The 22,566-nt window shown below is 48.4% G+C and overlaps 1 protein-coding gene across 2 annotated transcripts in view; it reads left to right on the top strand.

The window, feature by feature from the left end:
* Nucleotides 1–19,466, top strand: part of DPYSL3 (dihydropyrimidinase like 3) — a 107,250-nt gene extending 87,784 nt beyond the window's left edge. For both annotated transcript variants that reach the window (XM_010959616.2, XM_074360887.1), the window contains exons 8-14: nucleotides 3,390–3,510; nucleotides 7,374–7,530; nucleotides 8,217–8,358; nucleotides 9,572–9,742; nucleotides 10,979–11,158; nucleotides 14,503–14,665; nucleotides 16,178–19,466. In XM_010959616.2, coding sequence (XP_010957918.2) covers nucleotides 3,390–3,510; nucleotides 7,374–7,530; nucleotides 8,217–8,358; nucleotides 9,572–9,742; nucleotides 10,979–11,158; nucleotides 14,503–14,665; nucleotides 16,178–16,266 — 1,023 coding nt within the window. In that variant the 3' untranslated portion in view covers nucleotides 16,267–19,466. The remainder of the gene's footprint in view (nucleotides 1–3,389; nucleotides 3,511–7,373; nucleotides 7,531–8,216; nucleotides 8,359–9,571; nucleotides 9,743–10,978; nucleotides 11,159–14,502; nucleotides 14,666–16,177) is intronic.
* Nucleotides 19,467–22,566: the final 3,100 nt, after the last annotated feature.

Genomic DNA, 22,566 nt, shown 5'->3' with positions numbered 1-22,566 from the left:
GGGCGTTCTTGGTTCGCAGCATCTTCCGGGAGACCTCCGTTATCTCAGTCCTCAGCAGCCTGGCTTCCAGCCCACTGCTCATTTTACATCGCAGTGTTTGGGTTCAGCATCCCATTTCTTGGCACACACATGCACAGCTTAACACACCTTGCTGCAAGGTGGTGGGACCCTTTGAATACCAGGCAGGCATTGGAATGTTTCTTCCAGAAGTCACATCTGATGGACCCAACTCAAGGCCTCTGAAAAAATTAGAAAGAAATGGAAGGGAAACGCTTACTTCTGACCCCCAGTCTCTTTAAAGAGAATCCAAGTTGGAGGGCACTGCATGCTTAGTAGGAGCGGTAAATATCTAAGTCCTTCTTTAGTCACCAGGAATCTCAGAGACATTCCTGTCTGTTCCCTTAATCCATATGATATTTGAAGCCCTGCAAAATATCAGCTGTATCTCTGGGAGGCTGAATAGGTTTGTCATAGGCACGCCATCCACTGATTGGTGTGAGGTGACAGTGACACCCAGGTATGGAAGTTTTGCCCACGTGTGAGATGAACGCTGGTGAGTATCTGTGCTGAGCAACTTAGGTACGAATGAACGGTCACTAGTGGCTGATGCCATGTGTCTGGGATGTCAGCAGCCTCGGCGGCTGGCACAGGCACAGAGCTGGGGGCCGGCTGCCCGCATGGCTGGGAGCACAGTGGCTTTGGGAGACCAGCCTGGGTCTGGCACCTGGAGCAAATTCCAGACCCTCCGTGCCAGCAAAGCAAACCCTTTCCTGTTCTCATCCCAAGCACCACACTCTGCAGCAGGTAGAAGCAGCAGCCAGAACCAGAAATGACAGTCTTCCCGTTGCCCCCTCCATGTTAGGATCTTTTTAAAAATGAAAATGTAATGTGCATAGAGAAAAGTCGTCCTACCATAAAGGCACAGTGACTTTCCCAAAGTAAGCACACTGTGTAACTAGCTCCCAGATGGAGAAACAGGACATCGTCAGCACCCCAGCACCCCAGACTCCATTGTGTTAAATGATATTTTTGTTGCTGGTTGAAATGATGTATCATTTTGTCCCCAAGGGTACAGTCACAGCAGTCCTGCAAAGTCTGTCTCCTTAATGCCTTCCGTGGAATACTTGCTTCTACCTAGTACTGCGCTCGTTGCATTTAGCAGAGAGAAACATTCTCCTTGCCCCAGTCTGAGTAGTGGGTGTTATTATGTGGAGCAGCTGGAGCTCAGAGGGATGAAGACACTGGCCCTCAGTTCGAAGGACTGGAAAGCTGTTTACCCGGTGTGAGTCGGCCAGGGTGATCAGCACTGTTTGTGAAACTTCTCTGAAATGCCGGTCACTGTAGAGATGTGCTGGCAAGATAGATTTCTTCGTCGGCAGCCAGGGGATTTCTGAGCAAAGTCTATTTTTGTCCCTTGGTTTGTTTTTCCAACCCCCCCACCCCACTCCTCCCTGTTCCCGTCTCCTTTTTAGTAAAAAGCCTCTCAGCTACAGATCTCGACAACCCTGGAAGCCCTTTTGGGTGAAGTTGGAGGGTGATGTAACCTTCCAAAGATAGTCATGTTGTCAAGGTGCTTAAAACCCTGCGGGGGGTGGGCAGAATGAGATCAGATGGGACAGGACTGTGGTCACGGGGCAGCTGGAGTGATCAGCATAGGTAGAAAGAGGGAGGAGTGGGCACAGGATGGGTAGCCCCTCTTTGGTTAAAGCACACCCAGATAGCATCCTGAGTGATGCTGTGCAGAGAGCTGAAGCAGAGGCATGGAGACGGCCACTGAGCATCTGGGTGCCTCAGGAAGGTGGCCTGCATTCACCTGTGCTCGGTCCAGGGTCTCGCCACGTGGAACGTAGCACAACCTGAGGGACGTCTGCTGGACCAGCCCAGTTCTTCAGAGCCACACCCATCAAGGGCAGCGACTGGTTTGCGTTATACAAACATTGGGCATCTCTCTGCAAGCTGTTTTTGGTATTTTTAAAAGGGTTGGGCTGCATAGCTAACCCAGAGTGTCACACCCGTCCAAAAAGGAACTGTTGCTGATTGAAAGGAAAAATGCCAGCGTGTCTGCTTTGCGCTGACTAATTGAGGCTTTAGGTAGAAATGCAGGCTGTTTCCCTCTGGTCAGAAGCTGTCATCAGCAATAAGACTAGTAGCTAGCCTTCAAGGAACACTCGCCTTGTCCCGGGATGGGCTAATTGCCTTGCAAGGATTAAGTCACTTAATCCTCTCAGTGGCCCTATGTGTCCGGTCTTGTTATTACCCTCACTTTACAGACAAGGAAACTAAGCCTTTGGGAGGTTGTGGAACATCTCTGAGATCACCCAGCTTTTAAGTGGCAGAGCCAGAACTCAGACCCAGGTCATGAGCAAAGCTGAGCTTTAAGATCTTGCTTTGTTAATGAAGTAAATGAAAACTCATTATTTCTTTAAAAAGATTTTTTTATTGCAATGTAGTTTATTTACAATGTTGTGTTGGTTTCTGGTATACAGCATAGTGATTCAGTTATACACATATATTATTTTTCATATTCCTTTTCATTAAAGGCCATTACAAGGTATTGAATATAGTTCCCTGTGCTATACAGTAGGACCTTGTAGTTTATTTTGTATATAGTAGTTTGTATCTGCTGGTCCCGAACTCCTAATTTATCCGTCCCCTCTGCCCTTTCACCTTTGGTAACCATAAGTTTGTTCTCTATGTCTGTGAGTATGTTTCTGTTTTTTAAAAAGTTCACTTGTGTCATTTTTTTTTAAGATTCCACATTCATTATTTCTTACTTATTAAATTCAGTGGGGTTGGTTAACATATTAAAAAACAGGCATTCCACACTAGGGGGGCTGAGGGATATGGATAACGGAAGAAGTCTTTGTGCTGAGAAGTCTGGGAATTATTAGTGTCAGAAATGCCTGCTGGGACTAACCAACCGCTGACCACCCATTGCTGCGGGAAAGGACTGAATGCCTAATTGCTTTTACCAGTTATTTTATACATATTGGCATTGGGATTGTGTTTTGCCAGAGATTCTGCCCTGGACAGACTTGGGGGGCAAAGGCTTCCATCACCTGTAGCTTTTGTGATGATCACAGGGAGAGGAGCGAATAGACCAAGGGAAAACTAGCTACGTTGATGCAGTGCCCACTCTGGCCAGGCGCTGCTCCCCCACAGCAGCCCCCTGCTGCCCTCTCCTGATCTCCACTTCCCAGGTGAGGGGCAGAGGCACTGGGAAGCCAAGCAAAGCATCACAGCTGGAAAGCTGCAGATCTGAGCTCTGGATCCCTGGCGTCTAACTCCAGATCCTCTGTGCGGCACTGTGTTCTCAGTTTGTGGAGGCAGCAGGGTGGCATTCTGGGAGGCTCATGCTCCCCTTGACTCCCAGGGGCTTGTTTTTGCAGCTGGAAGCTGAGGCTGTGTTCCGTGCCATCACCATCGCCAGCCAAACCAACTGTCCTCTCTACGTCACGAAGGTCATGAGCAAGAGCGCGGCCGACCTCATCTCGCAAGCCAGGAAAAAAGGTGATTCGTGCACCCAAGACTTTGGAGCCCTCATTTTTTTTGGTTCCTCTCCTTGGCTGTCCTCTGTAAATGGTGCCTATTTTGCTCAATGGCTTGCTCTCTGGGAAGCCCTTCATCTGTGTTAGCCCATTGGATCCTTTCTGCATCTTGTGGGGCCCTGGGATTTCCTCTAGTGGTCTTCCTGAGATGACATGGCTTGAAGCAGTTCTTTGGCGACTTGGCACGTCTTTTTTTCCCTTTGTTTCATCTTACATTGTCAGTTCACATTATCTGAGCTTTCTAAATGGGCATGTTAGTCAGGATTTTATTGGCTGCAGCAATCAAAGATCCAACTCAAACTGACTTTAACGAACATGTAAATTATTGGTTGAAGGTGTTTCAGGCATGGCTGGATCAAGGGGTCTAAACAATAATATTAGGGCTCCATCACTCTTACTCCTTTCTGGACTCTGCTTTCCTCTCTGTTGGCTTTATTGTCAGTTTGGTGACAAGAATAAATGCCTAGAGCTCCTGTTGTCCCCCACACTTGGTAGGGGCATCTTTTCCAACAGCTCAAGCAGAAGTCCCCAGGAGGACTCTGATTGCCTTGGCTTGGGTCATGGGCGCCTCCCTGAACTAGTATCTGCTCTGGGAATGGTGGAATTGATTGGCTGGGGTTGAGGGCAGAGTGCAGGGATGGGGTCCCACCCCTGAGCCACACAGGTTAGCACAGGTTATTTTAGAAAAGGTGTTGAATGAGTCTCCCGAGGACAACCATTGGCATGGCCTTCATGACCGAGGGTCTGTCCTCACAGTCTTCTGACTTCTGCGTCTTTCCTCCATTGCTGTTAACTCCGGCGTCCTTTGCTCACCTCCTGCTCGGCGAAAGTTCACCCTCATTTCAAAGCTTTCTTTTCTGCTTTCCATTCTTGTCCTCCATGGCACACTCATGGGCTCCATCGTGAACAGAGTGTGGTGGAGACCCAGAGGTGCAGGGCTCTGTGTTTGGTTGGAAGAGAGGAGTGAGTGGGCTCAGCTGTCCGATTGTTACCACTGTGTGCAGGGGCAGAGGCCCAGGAGGAGTGATTCATTTACCACATTCAGAACTGGTCTGTAGAAGTCCACGTGTGACTGACTGGGGTGCCTAAAAATAGTTCCAGCTGACTGACCCTGAGTGTTCGGCTGCCTGGCCTCCTGGCAAAGGGGACCCTTTTCTTATGGGAGGGGAGTCTTCCTAATTATCCCAACAGGCTTGCTAGCTGGCTGATTCTGGGGCACCTCCTGCCTCACCCTGCTCCCAGTAAGCCTGCTGTCTTCTCTCAGCTTTTAAATGTCTCCAAAAGACATGGTGTGGTTGCTCCACTGGGTGTGAGTCATCCCGAAAGAAGCAGGAAAGCAGCCCAGTGCTCCTTATCCATTCTTGGAGAAGGGAAAAAAGAAAGAAAAACGGAAAAGGAAAAGGTGTCCCCATGACCACCGACCAGATTCACCCTCTGGTGCCTTCTGCTGATGGCTGCATCCTGCCTGGGACCCTTTCTCCAATGACTGGGGCTCAAAGATAGAGTGCTTCCATTATATGCTGGGGTTTAAACTTCGTGTAGAAAGATTCCTCACCCCGAGCCTCCTGGCTCATGACTCTGGCACAGAGAACTGGTGCAGCTGTGTCCCCAGGGTGGAAGGGAGGCATTGTTTTAGTGATTTACAAAAATAAGCCAAAACAAGGGCTGCTGAGATCGAAGCCAGTAAACATCTTGAGAACTGTCATTCTCAGGCAAAGAGTCAGTAGCATTCAGAGCGGGAAGACAGAGTCTGGCGGGGTTTACTCTTCCCTCCTGACGAGGGTACCATTTCAGCCCCAGGTGTTTAATCCCCAGGTGTTCATTGGCACCTCTGCATGGCTGCTCAGAACCAATCTCAGGAATTACAATTTACTGAGGACCAACTGGATGTCCTGCACTGAGAGATAATTTGTTCTTGTGTAGAATTCACCAAGAACCCTGAGAGGTTGGCATTTATTGTCACCATTTTTCAGATGAAGAAACCGAAGTCCGTCCTGTCCAGGAATCTCCTGGCCGGGAGAGCTTGTATTCAAACCCAACTGTGTAATTACAATCCTTGCCTATTCTAGTCCTCGATCTAAAGATAGTCCGAAGGGAGAGTTCTTCCACTTTTAAGGTTGTATTTCTCTTACTAGTACCTGAGTGCTTGTTTTAACTTTCATTCTTCTTTTTAAATTGAAGTCTAGTCAGTTTACAATGTTGTGTCAGTTTCAGGTGTACAGCGTAATGTTTCAGTCACACATATACATGTATTCCTTTCTATATTCTTTTTCATTATAGGTTACTACAAGATATTGAATATAGTTCCCTGTGCTGTACAGTTGAAACTTGTTTATCTGTTTTATATATAGTAGTTAATAGGGCCTAATTAAACTTGTAAGCTTTTGCACAGCAAAGGAAACTATGAACAGAACAAAAAGATAACCTGTGGAACGAGAGAAAATATTTGCAAATGATGGGACTGACAAGGGCTTAGTTTCCAGAATGTACAAACAACTCATACAAGTAAATAACAAAAAAGCAAACAACCCAATCCAAAAATGGGCAGAAGACGTAAATAAGCATTTCTCCAGTGAAGACATACAAATGTCTTAACTTTTATGTCTTCATTTCTTTGTGCTCTCGTATGCTTTGGTTTGGTCAGTATTTTTGGACAGCCCTTGAAATTCTCATTAGCCATGTGTATAACCTTTTCACTGTTGCTCCAAAGAGCAGGACTGTCCTATGTGAATCATTGCCGTTGCTTTCTTCTTTTGCCCAAGGCAGGCATTATAAATCAATTGTGAGTCTAATAGGGTGATCAGAAGCACGTGTAGAATTCTCCCTGACACAGAAATCCAGGCAACCAAAACCAACTGATTGAAGTTGAAACAAGCCAAATCCTGAAATCCTGGCCAGAAAGCCTTAAACTTTGTCTTCATGGGAGACTTGAATGGGGAAGACAGCGGGCCAACCTGAAGAAGCCCAGGACTGCCCCGGAATCTTTAGCCCAATTCTGGCCCAGAGAAGCTTGGTACCAACCCACCTTCTATACGATAGCATTTTCCTTCTGTATCTCTATTCTTTAAGAAGCTCAGCTTAGATCAGTGTATTTCCTAGTATCCTTCCTCCCCTCTCCTTGGGCATTTAAGCCCCTCATTCCAGACAGAGTCCAGGAAGCTAGCCTCATCTTTGCTGTGTCCCAGGTTGTTGGGTGTCCACGAGCAAATTATTCGTGGCCTTAAGTTAAGGAGTAACAAACATGATGGAAGAGGTCATGAGGCCTGTCATCGGCAGGAACAGGTTTTACTTTGTGGAACCAAAGCATCTCCTTGCAGAAGCAGGATTTAACAGTTCCCAGTGACGTGGGCTCCTATAATGGGAAGGAGTGGGAAATGAAAGGAAATCACATTTATTTAGCATCTCTTTTGGGCCAGACACTTTGTATATGCCATATCCTTTCATTTTCACAAAGCTGAGAAGTAGAAGTCATCTTATTTCATCAGTTCCAGGACCAATTTATTCCACATTTTAACATTTTTGAAATGAGGATCAATCTTAAATCAAAGTATATATATTTTTCTTTTGCCTCAAATTTTAATTTGCCTCCAAATTTGACAGTGATTCTGCATCTTACAACCAGTGGCTTCTGCAGAATATAAAATTGTTCCCATTTCGCAGATAGAAAAGCAGAGGCTTAGAAAAGGTGGGAACATGGACTTGAACCCAGGCCTCCCTGACGCCAGAGCCACAGCCTTGAGTAGGCTCGGGCCATGAATATCTAAGCCAAGCCCAGGGCAGCACATACATGATACAGACTCACTGGCTGTCTCCCACCCCTTCCAGGAAATGTGGTCTTTGGTGAGCCCATCACCGCCAGCCTTGGCACGGATGGAACCCATTACTGGAGCAAGAACTGGGCCAAGGCGGCTGCATTTGTGACGTCCCCACCTCTGAGTCCTGACCCGACTACTCCTGACTACATCAATTCCTTGCTGGCCAGGTTGGTGCAGAATGACAAACAGCAGGCATTGCATGGAGATACCTTAGGGCCGATGAGACGAGGACTGGAGCCAGTCATCCATCAGCTAGCTCAGTGTCTGCAGTGAGGGAGACGCATCGCCAGTTCCCCTGCAGTGCTGAGCACGGATAACAGGCTCTTCCCCGTCACATTATAAAAGATACTACAGTAATCATATTATTAATGGCAATAGCAGTTAAGGCATACTGTGTGCCAAGCACTAGAGTGACATTCCACATGTGACCTCATTGTTCCTTGTAACAACTGTGAGTGAGGGACTATCACCATTTTACAGATTGAGCAGCTGAGGGTCAGGGAGATGAAATCATTTGCCGAATTTTGACCAGCTGGTCATGATGACGCCCAACCAGAATTCGAGGGAGACGCGTTCGCTGCTGCCCTCTGTGGATAAGTCCCGTCCCTCATTTGGGTCCTTTTTATTTTGTTACACGAGATGATCTACTCCCACCCCCTCCTTTTCCAGATGGGGTCACTGAGGCCCGGAGAGGGGAGGAGGTGCACCCAAGTTCACACAGTGGGCGAGAGGGAGAGGAAAGGTTCCCAGCTCAAGTCGCGGCACTTCACATGCTCACACTAGACCCTCGGTCCTGCACCCCCGGGGCGACCTCTAGCCTCCCTGATCACATAGAGCTTTTCTCCTTTGTCAGTGGGGACCTGCAGCTCTCTGGGAGCGCCCACTGCACCTTCAGCACTGCCCAGAAAGCCATCGGGAAGGACAACTTCACAGCCATCCCCGAGGGCACCAACGGTGTGGAGGAGCGAATGTCTGTCATCTGGGACAAGGCGGTGGTAAGGATGGAGGTCATGGGAGGGCAGCCAAGGCCAGATCAGAGCCAGTGGGGGTGCTGGGCGTGCAGATGAGGCTTCATCCCTGCCGAGGTGTCTCTAGACCCCGGTGGCTTGGGTGGTTTGGGAGTATACCTTGTCCAGTGATGAACTTGGAGGTCTGGGATTCTGAGGAGGCCTCCTCTAGATTGTTAAGGACTAGGAACTAGACACACAGAGCCTTCATCTGATGGCAAGAATGATCTGTACTTAGAATAACAGTGTATTAAATCTTTCTGTTTGGAGGGTTTTATCATCTCTTTTGAAAAGGATGGCTATAAGCCTTTGAAAGGAGAAGAGATGTAAGATTGCTCACCAAGGATGCTTTGCACTGGAGTGTGTGATCATCCAGGCTGTACAAGTGATTATCTATCAGCGTCTTCTAGTAAAGTGGCCTGGTTTTCTTTTCTTCATCTACACAGTGTAATCCACCAAGTTCCCCTTTTCTCCTTGGCTCCCAGGAAACTGAAAACTAGATCTTACCCAAGCTTTCTGTTTTGAGAAGAGGGAAAGTATAACTGCTTTTGTCTCTTTTCTTACATACTTAGATTTTGCCATTTTTTACACTGTTACATATTTATGAATGTATGTATGTGTTTACCTTGGCACTATCTGGAACTGTTAAAAAATAATACGTATTTTAAAATTACCAACGTGACACATGCTCAATAAAGAACATCTGGAAACCACAGAAAAGTATACACACAAAAGAAAAAATGTCACGCATAATCCCAAACCCAGCTATAACCACTGTTACCATTTGGGTGAGGTTCTTCCATATTTATCCTGTGCCCATGCAAATACAAACACAGTTTCTAAAATATGGACTCATGATCATATTTTACTATGATCTTTCTATAATCCTTTCTGAAATTAGAAGAGATAAATAAGTAAGTAAATGTACTTACATTTCCTGGGAAAAAAAGGCATATTTCCAGAGCAGTAACTTCCATCTTAAGCCATGCGTTTAACCATTTTGCCTGGGTGATCACATCAGCTTGCCGATTCTGTAGCTTGCTGGGTGGCTTCTGTGCTCACCACCAGAGGTGACTCTTTGTAGTTCTGGGCCTTTGTGTTCATCCGGCTCTGAGCCCAGAAGCCCTAGACTGATGATTGTGTGTGTGTGTGTGTGTGTGTGTGTGTGTGTGTGTGTGTGTGTGTGTGTGTGTTTCAACAGGCCACGGGGAAGATGGATGAAAACCAGTTTGTGGCCGTGACAAGCACAAATGCTGCCAAGATCTTCAACCTGTATCCCCGCAAGGGAAGAATATCTGTGGGTTCTGATAGTGACCTGGTGATCTGGGATCCAGATGCTGTCAAGATTGTCTCTGCCAAGAACCACCAGTCGGTAAGACCTGAGCGGGCGGGCGTGGAGCCGAGTGGAGAATGTGGGCAGGGAACGTGGTCAGGAGAGATGTGTGTTGCTGGTGAACAACAGTCAAGCAAGATGGTGTTGAATAGTCAGGCAAGGATGTGTTGTGATAACGAACCATCCCAAATTCCCAGTGACTTAAAACCTCAGCAGTTCATTTCTCTTTCCCAAAGGGGTGAGCAGAGGAGAGGGGCCCATCACAGTCACTCAGGGACTGGGGCTGATAAAAGCATCATCTCTACACGGGCTTCTGTGACTGCTGAGGCCAAGGTTTCAGGACGTGGCCAGTAGTGCACTGGCTCCGAAAGTCTCCCGAGACGTCACTTCCTCTCACACTGCCTTGGCCAGAGCCAGCCCTGTCACCATACCTGACTCCAGGGGGGCAGGAAGCACACGGATACCTCATGCCTAGAAAGGGAAAGAATGGGGGAAAATTGCTAAGCATTTCTGATGACCTCCCCATGAGGAGTTTTATGTGGAAGATGATAGTTAAAGTCCAGAAAGGGCTTAATAATACCTGTTAGTAAAAATAGTGTTTTTCAGACAGTTACGTTTCGGGCACTGTGCTTTTAATTCATTGAATCTTTGTAACAGCTTTCACCAGATAGACACAATTATTGTCCATTTTATAGATAAGGAAATGGAGATGCAGAGAGATGAAGTAGTTTATGCAGCCAGCAAGTGGTAAAGCTAGGATTCAAAGCCAGACAACTTGACTCCAAAGTGATGTCCTTAACCACTTTGCAGTAATGCCTTGCACTTACTGAATAAAAGAAGGAGGTTGGGAGAGAGCCCATTTGGGGTGGCAGTGACCTTTGCTTAAACATTGTGTCATATCCCACCATTTAGCTTTGAGCTAGTGAGGACTTGTGTCATGTGACCCATCCACCCAGTACAAGACGCAAATACACCATCCCTGAGAGTTATCCAGCTTCTCTTTGAACACCGCCAGTGACAAAAATTCACTTCCACGTGAGGACCTTACTAAAGACTGGCTGATTCCCTTGGCTAGGAAGTCCGCTCTTAGCGAGCGCCTGTCTCCTGGGCCTCGACCCACTGAAAGATCGCAGATGCTCTGCAAGCTTTTGCTCGGTTTACCTGGTGAATCAGTTCCCAGTGACGCTGAAGGCAGGATCCCAAGCACAGGGAACTGCCCTCCTCTTTCTCTCCCTACTATGCCATCACAGACGCTTTCCCCTTGCCTGTCTCTAGGCTGCAGAGTATAACATCTTTGAAGGGATGGAGCTGCGCGGGGCTCCGCTGGTGGTCATCTGCCAGGGCAAGATCATGCTGGAGGACGGCAACCTGCACGTGACCCAGGGGGCTGGCCGCTTCATCCCCTGCAGCCCGTTCTCGGACTATGTCTACAAGCGCATTAAAGCCCGGAGGAAGGTGAGGAGGAGGCGGCGCCCAGAGGTCGGGGGAGGGGCTTTGTGTCCTATCCTCCCAAAGAATTTCACAGCCGCCATCTCTCCCAGATGGATAATCACACGGATTTAATGGACTATATATAAAAAGGGGTTTCAAAACCCTTTTTGGCTAAAGAAGGATGTTTTTCAAATGATTTCCCCTCATTTTTAGAGTGCTTTTCTTTAAAATAATTGAACATTTTAATAATTCAAATAATGTCTGTATAGATTTTTTAAAAAACTACATTACTCTTTTAAGGCTTATAGTGAGAATTAGCACACCTGTCCCATCCCATGTCTGTCTGGTGTTGCTCCATCAGGGCAAATGTTTACAGCTCTTTTAGCTGATTCTGTGGTTCAGATGAAATCTTACTTATGTCCCTGATTTTACAGATAAGTAAGTAGCTGCACACACACAGGTGTATATGTATATGTACATGTCTACCTCCCTGCCTCCCTCCACATTACAGACAGAGTAGCTCTAGTTTGATAGAGGGGTAAGAACCAGTACTCTGTCTTTTCAGCTCCCTCTCCCGTCCCCACAACCAATCTCCAGGTCACCTTCCTGTAGGGAAGCCTTGGGGCTCCTCAGAGCAGGATTTGACCAGCCCTGGGACTGTGGAATTTGAGTCCTGGTCCTGACCTCTTCAGTTAGAGGAGATACAGTCATCCATGCACATGGGATGGAGGAGAGGGTGGGGAGAGGAGGAGGAAGGGGCTCACTTGGTAAGTCCCTGTGGGCCAGGCCAGAGGAAACAGCTCATGCCCACCTGTGTGCGTGGACCCACCCTAGTCCCCCTGCAGCGCGCTTTCCCTGGGAATTGGTCTCTGAGAGGGAGATTTTCACGCAGGAGGGTCCCTGGGGATTGCTCAGGCTCACCCCTTGTGGCAAAATGAAGGAGGCAAGACAGGGCAGAGGGAGAAGTTGGGCTGGGATGCAGTTGTAACGAAGGTCCCAGCTAGTCCTTAGCTGGCTGGCCCTTGAAAAGAGTCTGGGCTTTATCTTCACTCTTTCCTCCCAGACCCCAACCTCTACACTAGTCTTTGGATATGGGCTAACCCCCTGGCAGAGGGTAGGGTTTTGGGCCAGGCGGCTCTCTTCATCCCAAGGCAGTTCTTGGGTGGGACTCCATTGAGACTTTCCAACTGTCAGCCCTTTAGCAGCTGGGAGAAGGGGTCTTTAGATGGTGGTGATGGGGTTCGGGGTTGGAGACAGGAAGTGGGTGCACACTACACTGTCCCTTAGAGAGAGGCTCACAGGCACTCAATGCATAAGTGCCCCTCCTGACTCCCAGACCCCAGTGAGCCCACTAAGTGGTCGTCTAGCCTCTGTGTGGACCTTTGCAACATGGGAGGGCCTCCCCATCTCATGAAGCAGGTGCCCAGCCCTACCCATGAGAACCAACTTCTTTATTTTTGTCTCTTTTTGTTTTCAAGTCTGATGGAAAGTGAACAGATAATCCAATCAGTTATAAAAGCCAAAGTGGAGGATTCAAGAATGATGATGGCGATATAAGCATACATTGAAATAAGTTATTCAGAATTCTGAGACGCTAGATACTGTGGTGCACATAGCCCCAGCATGATGTGATTGTGGTTGTCCAGTGATTGAGCTCAGATCTTGGGAGTCCCTTATAATTCCAGATGTGGGGTTACAGAGGCAGTAGTTGAGTAGAAACCAGAGAACCCATATCCCCCAGAGTTCAGTGGGGGATAGCGGCCATGTCCATAACCCCCAGAGGAGAGCGAACTTCGTTCTACTGGTCTGCCTCTGTGAAGCCACTCAAGTCGCTCCCTTGTGCTCTGGGCACCTGCACAGCATGTGCTCAACCCCTCTCTGAGCAGCTGCATGTTCCCAAAGTCAGCAGTCCTTTAGTCTACATATCCCTGCGGCCTTCCGCTGTTCGTTCATGACAGTGCTCTCAGTCCCTGCACCATCCTTGACCCTGTGTGCATGATCATTTTAAAGGCAGGCCGTGTGGATTCAAATTCCACACTCCCGTTTTGGTCTAAGAGAAGAGAATGAAACTCAGACATCCCATTTTTCAGCTCTTCATTTCCATTCATGTGGCTTAGCTTCTGGACCCCAAGAAATGCTGATGAAATACAGTTACTGGTCACGGTTGTGGGGGAGATACAGGTAGAGTCATCATCCCACCTGAATCATTAGCATCTGCAAAGCATCTGAGCTTTGCCTCTGTGCCTGTACCTGAGTCACTAAGAGGAGAAGGAAGGCTCAGTGGCCGACTTCCCTGGAGCCTTACAGTGAGCCGTCCTGTGCTGTCAGGCTCCTCTGGTGGTGTGTGCTCCTGGCCCCACCCCTGGTGGACGTTATGTACTGAACATACCACTTCCTTGGGTGATCTTGCAGCATTTGTGTAATAGCCTGTGAGCCCCTTTAGGGGAAGCACCCTATTCCGTGTGACCCTAAGCTCTGGTCACACCAGGCCTGGCACAGAGCATGCGCTTGGGTGATGTTGCTGGCAGGCTCCTCTGTCCCAGGGCAAGTGCACAGCCACAGCTGGAGCCGGTGGGTCAGACCCACTGACTGAGGACACTCGTTTTGAGGCTGCCAATTCCGATCTGTGCTGAGGAGCCCGAGGATGTAGCTCCCATGGGAGGGTATCCTTGCCGGCACTTAGAACCTCATCTCAGACTGCTACGCCTCCCACCCGCTATGCTCCAGCCACTCAGGTGGTTCTTCCATTTGGTTATGTTTAGTTGGTTGTGTTAATTTCCTCTGCTGGGAACGCTGCCATCCACGCCACTCCTCTGCATCCCTCAGCCTCTTCCCTCCCTCCACCCCGGCCCCTCAACAATCTCCCTTGATCCTTAAGGTAGAAGCTCATCTGTTTAGAGAAGCCTTTACCTGCCACCTCCATTATCACTCTATCAACACCACACTTCATTTATTTTATACCACTTCTTTCCTTAAAATACCTTTTTTCCAGTTTTATTGAGATATAACTGACATACAGCAGTGTGGAAGTTGGAGGTGTGCAGCATGATAATTTGACTTAACTTCATGGAATGATTACTGCATGAGTTCAGGGAACGTCTGTCATCTCACATAGATACATTAAGTAGAAAAAATATTTTCTTCCTTGTAATGAGAACTGAGGATTTACACGCTTAACAACTTTCATATGTAAGGCACAGGAGTGTTAATTATCTTTATCATGTTGTAACTTACGTCCCTAGGAAAAGGAACATGGTGGTTGTTTTCTGTTTCTCACCACACACACTTAATTCCGTGACACATCTGTGCTGCCTAGAGCAGACCCTTGACTGTGTAAGGAGTAAACAGCGCCGCCTTTCTCTGCGCAGATGGCGGACCTGCACGCGGTGCCCAGGGGCATGTATGACGGGCCGGTGTTCGACCTGACCACCACGCCCAAGGGGGGCACCCCCGCCGGCTCCACCCGGGGCTCTCCCACGCGGCCCACCCCGCCCGTGAGGAACCTCCATCAGTCGGGCTTTAGCCTGTCAGGTGAGTCGGACAAGCTGATGGTGACCCTTAGTGAGAAGGAGGGGACAAGGAAGGACGGTGAAGATCAGACGCTGCAGGCTGGTGGGGATCCCGGGAGATAACTGGGGCCACAAGCAGGAAGGTTTACTGAACCAAGGAGGAGCCCTGGTGAGAAAGTAAGCCAAGGTTCAGGTAGGTTAAAGATCAGGTTTAAATGCTGGTCAGTTCTGCTTAGAGATCAAACCAAACCTGGCGGAGGTGGGGTGGAGGTGGAGGGCGGGGTAGAGGTGGAGGGCGGGGTGGAGGTGGAGGGCGGGGTGGAGGTGGAGGGCGGGGTGGAGGTGGAGGGCGGGGTGGGGGTGGAGGTGGAGGGTGGAGGGTGGAGGGCGGGGCGGGGCGGGGCAGGGCGGGGCTGGGCAGGATGGGATGGTGTCCCTATAAATCTAGCATGATTTTCTGCATTAGACTGAGAGCTGTGCAGTATGTTGTGTTTCCTTTGTTTGCCCAGGTTAATAGCTCAGGTTATTTTTATGCTCAAATTGCAATAGTTTCTTCTAACCTAGGGTTTTAATTATATTCTCCCCTTCCTTGTAATAATAATGCTAGCAGTATCTCCCATTGATGAACATTTACTGCGGGTTCACTATATCATTAATGTTGTCTTTAAGAACTATCTGATGTGAATAGAAAATATTCAGTTGCTTCACAACCAGTCATCTTAAAACGGGGGGAAAAAGTGTAGGTTTGCATTTCTATGATGAAAATTTCAAAGTGAGGGAAACCAGTTGACAAGAAGAGGAAGAGCTATGTAAAGGGGCAAAAACGGTGTTTGGGGGAGAGAAGAGAAGTAAGAAATGGGAGAAATAGGGAAGTGGGGAGGAAAAGACGTTATGGGGGACACAGTGGAGTGAGATAAAGGAAAAGTGCTAGAAGTTGAGGTGACATCAGAGATCACGTAAGCCAGTTGCCAGAAATTTTTCAGTGCTGTTGCCTTTTGTCATTGCTCCCTGGCTACCCTAAACTTTTTTTTTTTTTTTTGGCTCCTTTCTGAAAGGACATGAGCATATAGCAGTGTTTCCTTTTAGCTGTGGCCCCAGGATGATGGTCATCACTCCAATTTGTGAGACCCTGGGCAAGTTGCCAGACCTCCCACAGCCTCAGTCACCTGCTCTGCAAAATGGGGTAACACCAGTACCTCCCGCAAAGCAGGCTGATGAGGACTGAATGAGGTGATCTGAGAAGCACTTAAAACATTGCTCGTCACCGTGAATGTGAGCTGCTGTTTTTCATAGCGTTACTCTTTTTCTTACTATCATTGTGATGATGCCGAGAGTCCAGTGAAATCCAGCAAGAACCTGACTTTTACTGGCAAAGTGTTGTTTTCAGGAAGGTGGGTATGGAAAGTCTGGAATACTGGGCAGACTGGAATGGGAGTTTCTTGGGAGATGAGCAAGACACTTAATATCTCACACTCTTCAAATTAATCCAGTTTCTCTCTTGTCCACCCCACCCCCCTCCTTTTTTTTCTCCCAGGCACCCAAGTGGATGAGGGGGTCCGCTCGGCCAGCAAGCGCATCGTGGCGCCCCCCGGAGGCCGTTCTAACATCACATCCCTGAGTTAAGCGACCCCCCTCCCCAAAGAGAGGGGCAGAAGCAAGAAGAGATTCTTTTGAAGCCAAAATGGTACACCAATATTTAAGAAGGAAAGCGAATCCAAACAGTTTCGATCTAAAGAATCAACAAGCCTCAAGCCTTATGTTTCTCCAATGTTAAGCTCGCTTGCCTAGCTTTACGAATATTGCTTTGTTTTCTGTTTATGCATAGCCTTGATTTGTTTGCCGCCCCTCCTCCCATTTACAATGCATGCAATCAGACAGGCCACTAAGGTAAAAGAGTCTGCTATATAGTGTTGAGAGCGTGTGTAGTGCTGCATCTTACGACAAGGGGACCGACGAAGCTGGGACGTCAGGAAAATGAACAAAGGGGATGCCGGTCATTTGGGGTGCGCGGGTGGTGGGAGCCGAGAACCAGGCGGAGCTCGGAGGGGCTAGGGTAGGGTGTGTACGGGGGAGGCGGGTGGGTGAGCATAGGGGTCTCGTGTATTGTGTTGATGAAGTGCGTGTATTTCCGCGGAAGATGGCCCCTCGGGGCAGCCGTCACGCCATCACGGTCTGCGGAGAAGACGGGAGACCCTCGGGTTCCAGAATTCATCACGTCCCCTCCTAGCAGGTTTTATTCCGTGGAACATTTTATTAAAACACCAAAACCCAATCGTTGCTTCCACCTGCTTGGTCTGCCGGTGGTGTTTGGTCGGGCCTCTTTTTCAGTGTTGCTTTCAAATACTTCTCTTTTCTTGGGCTGGGAAGGAAGAGGAGAGAGAGAAAGAACTTTCTCTTGCGCCTGCCCTCCCTGCCTCTTTGGTGCTCTTAAAAGGCAGCAGCTGGGAGCACAGCACGGGCCCAGGGGGAGGGGGAAGGGCAGCCGCGCTTAAATGACGCCTCCCACCAAACACGTGCTGGTGCTGGAGGCCGCCCTCACCTCTCCCTGCAAACCGAGACAGGCAGGCGCACTTGGCGTCACCGAGTTGGGGCTGGAGCTGAGATGGGCTTCTCTGGCCAGTGGTGAGTGATTCTCTTGATTTCCCAAGACCCAGGCGCCTCCATGATGAAATAGGATTTGTTGTTCTTACTGTTGAAAATTTGTTTTCTTGCGTGTTCCCTAACTTTTATTACTAATAGGGAACCTCAGTTTATACGGGAGTCCAGCAGGGATGTGGGAAAGCCAGTCTGGAGCAGAGGGAGTACATTCTGTGGCCTTGGTTCTGTTTCTCAATTCTGAACATCTGTTTCCCCTTCCCTTAGCATATCCTTTGGGAGAACTTTTTGTTTCAGTCCCAGAATCTCCCCAAACCTCCAGGTGAGTGGAAGGGACGGGCAGCCTTCCCGACATGATGCGTAAAGGACTTCAGCTTAAAGCGTTAGCATCCATATTGTCTGTCAGGCCTGAATGTCCAATTCCCTGTACTACCACTTCCGAAAAGGCAGTTTTGGAGCAAGTTCTGTGAGCCTGGTGAGGATCTGTAGAGCCAGACGCCCATATGCAGGAAAAATATATTCAACCTGGGATCAGACTTCTGAGCTCAGGGGATCCGGCTGGTGGATCCTGTAACCCTGTGTACTAAGTACTTTCAAGAAAAAAACAGCTCTGAAACACCTTTCAAGTGCTGAGGAGAAGCTGCTACCTCTGCAGGTTTTAGTAAGTTGAGGATCAGAGAAAAGGGAACACGTAGCTAGAAAGGAATTTGGGAATAGCCAGAATTTCCCTAGGAAGCTAATTTCTGTTCTAATCATGAAAATGATGATTTCCCCTCATAAAAGGAGTCTTGGCTGTTTTTAAGGCTTTTTCATGGTGCCTTTATTTTAAAGGGAACTTAAGTGAAGGAGAGGATGTTACTCTTCATTTATAAATGAAAGATTTGGGGGCCTATGAATTACAGTTTTGCAGGCAGAGGGAGCTACTCAGATCCAAAGCACCTGTGTATATACCTCACTGGCTGGGCTGTGCTTCAGAATATGTTGCAGTACCAGCCACAACCACCAGAGGGAGGAAAAGGCACGTAAAGTACTCTTGTCCGAGCACCCATCATCGCGTGTCGTCTGCTGCTCTTACCCAGCCTCCGAGTCCAGCTCATCTTCCCATGACCTCTCTGCGCCATGAAAATAAATGGGCCGCGTTTCACGACCACATTGGTTGCCCTTGGGACTTCTGAATGGCACGTTCAGCCAGAACTTTATATTCTACATATTCTCCATGCTGTAGGGACAACCCCTACATGCCTTCATGATGGGCAACGTTACCCAGGAAGTCTCCCTTTCTTCACTTACTGTCAGGCACTTTCTAAGCATGGAAGTTCCTGAGAATTTCAAGAAAACTCCCCCTATTTTCTTGACTGTGATTTCTGGTTCCTTGTTACTTAAGTTAAAGTTTATATTCCAATGTGCCCTATTCTGTGAGACCCATCAGAGAGCCCTAGACAAAGGGTTTAGGAAGAGACCGTGGCGGCGAGTCACAGCCCTCTTGGAATTCCCTGGCATCTCACCCGGCGGTGGGGGGGCATGCATCTTCCGTCAGCCCCGAGCTTCCTTCTGCTGTCTCATCTCTTGGCCTGGCCCCACTCTGAATGCCCTGCCTTCCCCCTAAACCTTCTCACGTTGTTCCAACCCCAGCTGGCAGTCACCTGGGAGGGCCACCGTCTTGGGTAGCTGAGAAGGTAATAGTTGAACTGTTCCATCAGCCACCCCTCTTGAGATCTTTCTAAGTTTTCTAGAGATGGCGGGGTTGTAGTTATCCCCAAAATGGGTTTCCTCAAAGTCCAGTCAGCCTATGGCCTTTTTCTTCATGATTCCACCCACAGAGTCATGCTCTGCTCCAAGGCCTCGATCCCAAGCCTGGACTTGGTTCACCCTGAGGAAGCCCTTCCCAACAGCTTCCTGCCACAAGCTTCCCAGGCCGTTCCCCTGGAGAACTCCAGCTCGAGTCCCCACGTCCACCTGGGCTGTCCCGGGCAGCCAGCATTCCTTGTAAGTTCCCTTCTTGGAGATGGTGTGTGGGTGTTCAGTCCTGTGTCTGGTGAATATGGACAGACGGTAATCTCCCCGTGATCTGTGGTAGCTGTGAGGCGGCTCTGAAGCGTGAAGAGCTCTTTGGTTTGAACCGTGAAAAAAAACCTGTGTCTTGAGTTTAGCTGAGATTAAGAAGAAAAAAAAATTCATCAAGTGACTGTTACTGTAAACCTGGTTATTAAAATAACTATGAAACTGCAGCTGTCGTCCTCAAGCCTCCTTCCGTGTGTGACGTGCCCTTCTTCCTAAACTGTGACAGTTGCACGACAGAACTGACAGGGTTAGTAAGAGGGGCGGCTCTGATGCAAACAGTTACGCTGAGAAAATCTGGGGACTTTCTGTCTTTTCAGTTCAGCTTGAGTTTTGGCCTCAGAGTTAGATGACCATTATTGAAACTGTGGGAAATAACTAGAATTATTTTTAATGAGTCGTCAAATTTAGTATTGATGTAAAAAATCATTGCCATTTGGGATAAATCTAGTTGAGTACAGAACAGATCCTGAAGTCTTTGTTTGTTTTTGGTCATCTCCTTAAAGTGCTTTCTGCTTCTTCCTAAAAGCCTGGACTTTGGGAAAATTCAAACTAAGCATGTTCCAAAGTATATTCTTTAGCAGACTGTTTCTAAGCAGTCTAATGAGTGTGGAAAAGGATGATTTACTATGTCTGCTCCTCTGAGAGATTTAAAGTACATTTTCTCAAGTTAAAGGATCTGTTTTGTAAGTCTTTCAATATTTGTCTAGCTCACAGTTATCAAGCTTTTTTTGACTACTGAACCGTTCTGTATCATCTTTTAAACTTTCCACTAGACCTGTTAAGACTAAACCCTTTTGGGGTTAACACTCCTGGATCCAGTTACAATTGATGTGGGACATTTTTCTTTGCAAATGTTAGACTCGTGTAGGCAAAGACAGTTTTTTGGAAAGGGTTTTTTAAAGTCTGGTGTTTTAAAGTCTGGTGTAACTGAGAACTTGAGGGATAGATTTGGGTAGACTTAAGCATAGCTGGATGGAGAACATTGTTTCTTTCCATCTCTGAGCCCTGCTTGCCTTTAGTAAGTGCCTCGCTCTTGGGAAAGCTCTTTCCAGGTAGGAGCAAAACTGGCCATCAGCATCTCCAGGCTTGCATTTTACCTACTTAGCAACTTCAGGGGGAGAGAGGCTCCCTCAGCAGTGCCAGCCAAGGAGGCTGATTCTGATTGGTCCAGCTTGGTCACATGCTCACCACTGTCCTAGTCGCTGTGGCCCTGGAGATGGGGCTAATTGGCCACACCTGGGCACATGCCCCACCCCTGAGCCACTGAACCACGTGGACTCTTAATGCAAATTAAGTCAATCTGATCCCAGCAGAAGAGGACGTGGATGGTGGGCAGGCAAAAAGAGCAGGTGGCCACGGCTCCAGTCGCAAGCCTGCAGAGCACGAGTGCTTTGCTCAGCAAAGTATCTGCATGTAGTTTGGGGCAGGCAGAGAAGGGGATCAGGGGTGGTCATTTCTGACAAATTGTTTTTCTGCGTGAACCCCCCTTGGTTTGGCAGCACAATGCTGTCAGTACAGGAGCACAGAAACCGCCTCAGATGCTGCTCTGAGCATATGAAGAATTATTTCAGTTTGACCCCAGTTTTGGTGATTAATAAGCTTTGGCCCGTGGTCTCCTTTTGTGACTCAAACTTAGAATGGACGAAACACCTCTCTGCTCGGGACCAGGGTGGCAGCCGAGCCCTGCTTAGGGTTAGCGTGGTGTTAAGGGCGTGGTCAGTGCTTGAAAAGAGCTCAGCCTGCAGGGCTCTCAAGGAGATGAAGCAGTTTTTAAGCTGGTGAATCTCACACGTTGACTTCCACACTTCTGCGGTCTGGAGGTATTCAGGGCTGAGTCACGGCAGCCGGTGGGGAGTGAGAACATGGAATAGGAACAACAAGGTCTGTCTGGTTTCAAAGAGCTTTTCGGATCAATGTTGCTACCATCAAGCTATCACTCGGGGAACACCAACCGTGAGCAGGAAATGGAATGACAGGGCCAGAGCAACCTGCAGAAACGAGATCACATCCTTAGGGCTGACATTCCTCAGAACGGAAAGAGGTCTAGAGGGCGCTGAGAACATGACAGGAAACTTAACGTGACCTGGACAACAAAACACTCAGCGTGCAGGACTTCAGAGCCCCCGAGACCCACAAGTACCTATCACCAGACTCAGCTGGCCTGCTGGCTGCTAAGCTATTGTGGGTCCAAGAGGCGGTGAGGTGGTTGGAAGTTCCCTTGATTCTCTCCTAAAGAAGTTGTTCTGGCTGCAAGAGTACAGAGCTGTCGTTACCCTCCTGTCCCAGGTTATGGGCCTTGGAATACCCACCTGCTGCTTGTGTGCGCGAAACAGGACAGGACCAAGACGTTGAGGGCTAGGAAAGCGGAGTGCTGCAAAACAGGTGCGTGGACTGCCGTGGCCTTCAGGTCACGGTGAGAGGGCAGATCCAGGATTCTGGGCTGTGCTTCCTTAGGTGTGAATACTAGAGGGGTCAGGATTTCAGTTTTCTTACGTTGTTTCAGCTGGACTGTGATGCATTGCGTTCTTGAACAGTTGACACCAGCTTGTCTCTTGTCTTCTTCACAGCAAGAAGTGGTGACTTTGGGAACCCATAACCCTACCCCTAGGGGACATGATTTTACACACACACACACACACACACACACACACACACACACACACACACACGCTGACAAAGAAGGGTCAGTGGCTCACTGTGTACAGAAGACGCTTTAATACACGCAGGCGCAATGACAGCTCAGCAGAAGCACGTATTTCCCATCCAAGGGCTGCCCGTTCGCAACAGCACACATAACTGGAGTTTGGATTTTTCACATCACTGTTTTGTTTGTATGACACATTGAGATTGTAAGAAACAGGAATCACAGGCAGACAGAGTTTCTAGGGAACAGGGATTTGTGTCGACAGAATGCAAACACCAAAACAACTCAGCTGTGTTCTTCGTGCTTTTCATTCAGCTTTTGAAGCATTAAAGCCGTCGCATTACTGCATCAGCCAAAAGCAGCAACACTAGTCCCTGTGAGCTCTGTGACCCACTCTTTCTCCCCGTGTTAATTATTCATCCGTACAGTCTAGAAAAACCATGACGATAGTCTAGTTGTTTCTGTCCCATCAGAAGCAGCCTAACCACTCAGTAGTTAAATTACTCTAATTAATTGAGCAATGCTGTGTGCAGTTTGACATTGATTCCTGCCCCAGCAATGCCCTCGGCTAAAACCAGTGCTGCCATCTGGGCTGGAGGCCATTCGCAGAGTATTACCTTCCA

The sequence above is a fragment of the Camelus bactrianus genome, chromosome 3 (assembly GCF_048773025.1).
Source record: "Camelus bactrianus isolate YW-2024 breed Bactrian camel chromosome 3, ASM4877302v1, whole genome shotgun sequence".
Lineage (NCBI taxonomy): Eukaryota > Metazoa > Chordata > Mammalia > Artiodactyla > Camelidae > Camelus > Camelus bactrianus.
This window is presented reverse-complemented; position numbering and strand designations above follow the sequence as displayed.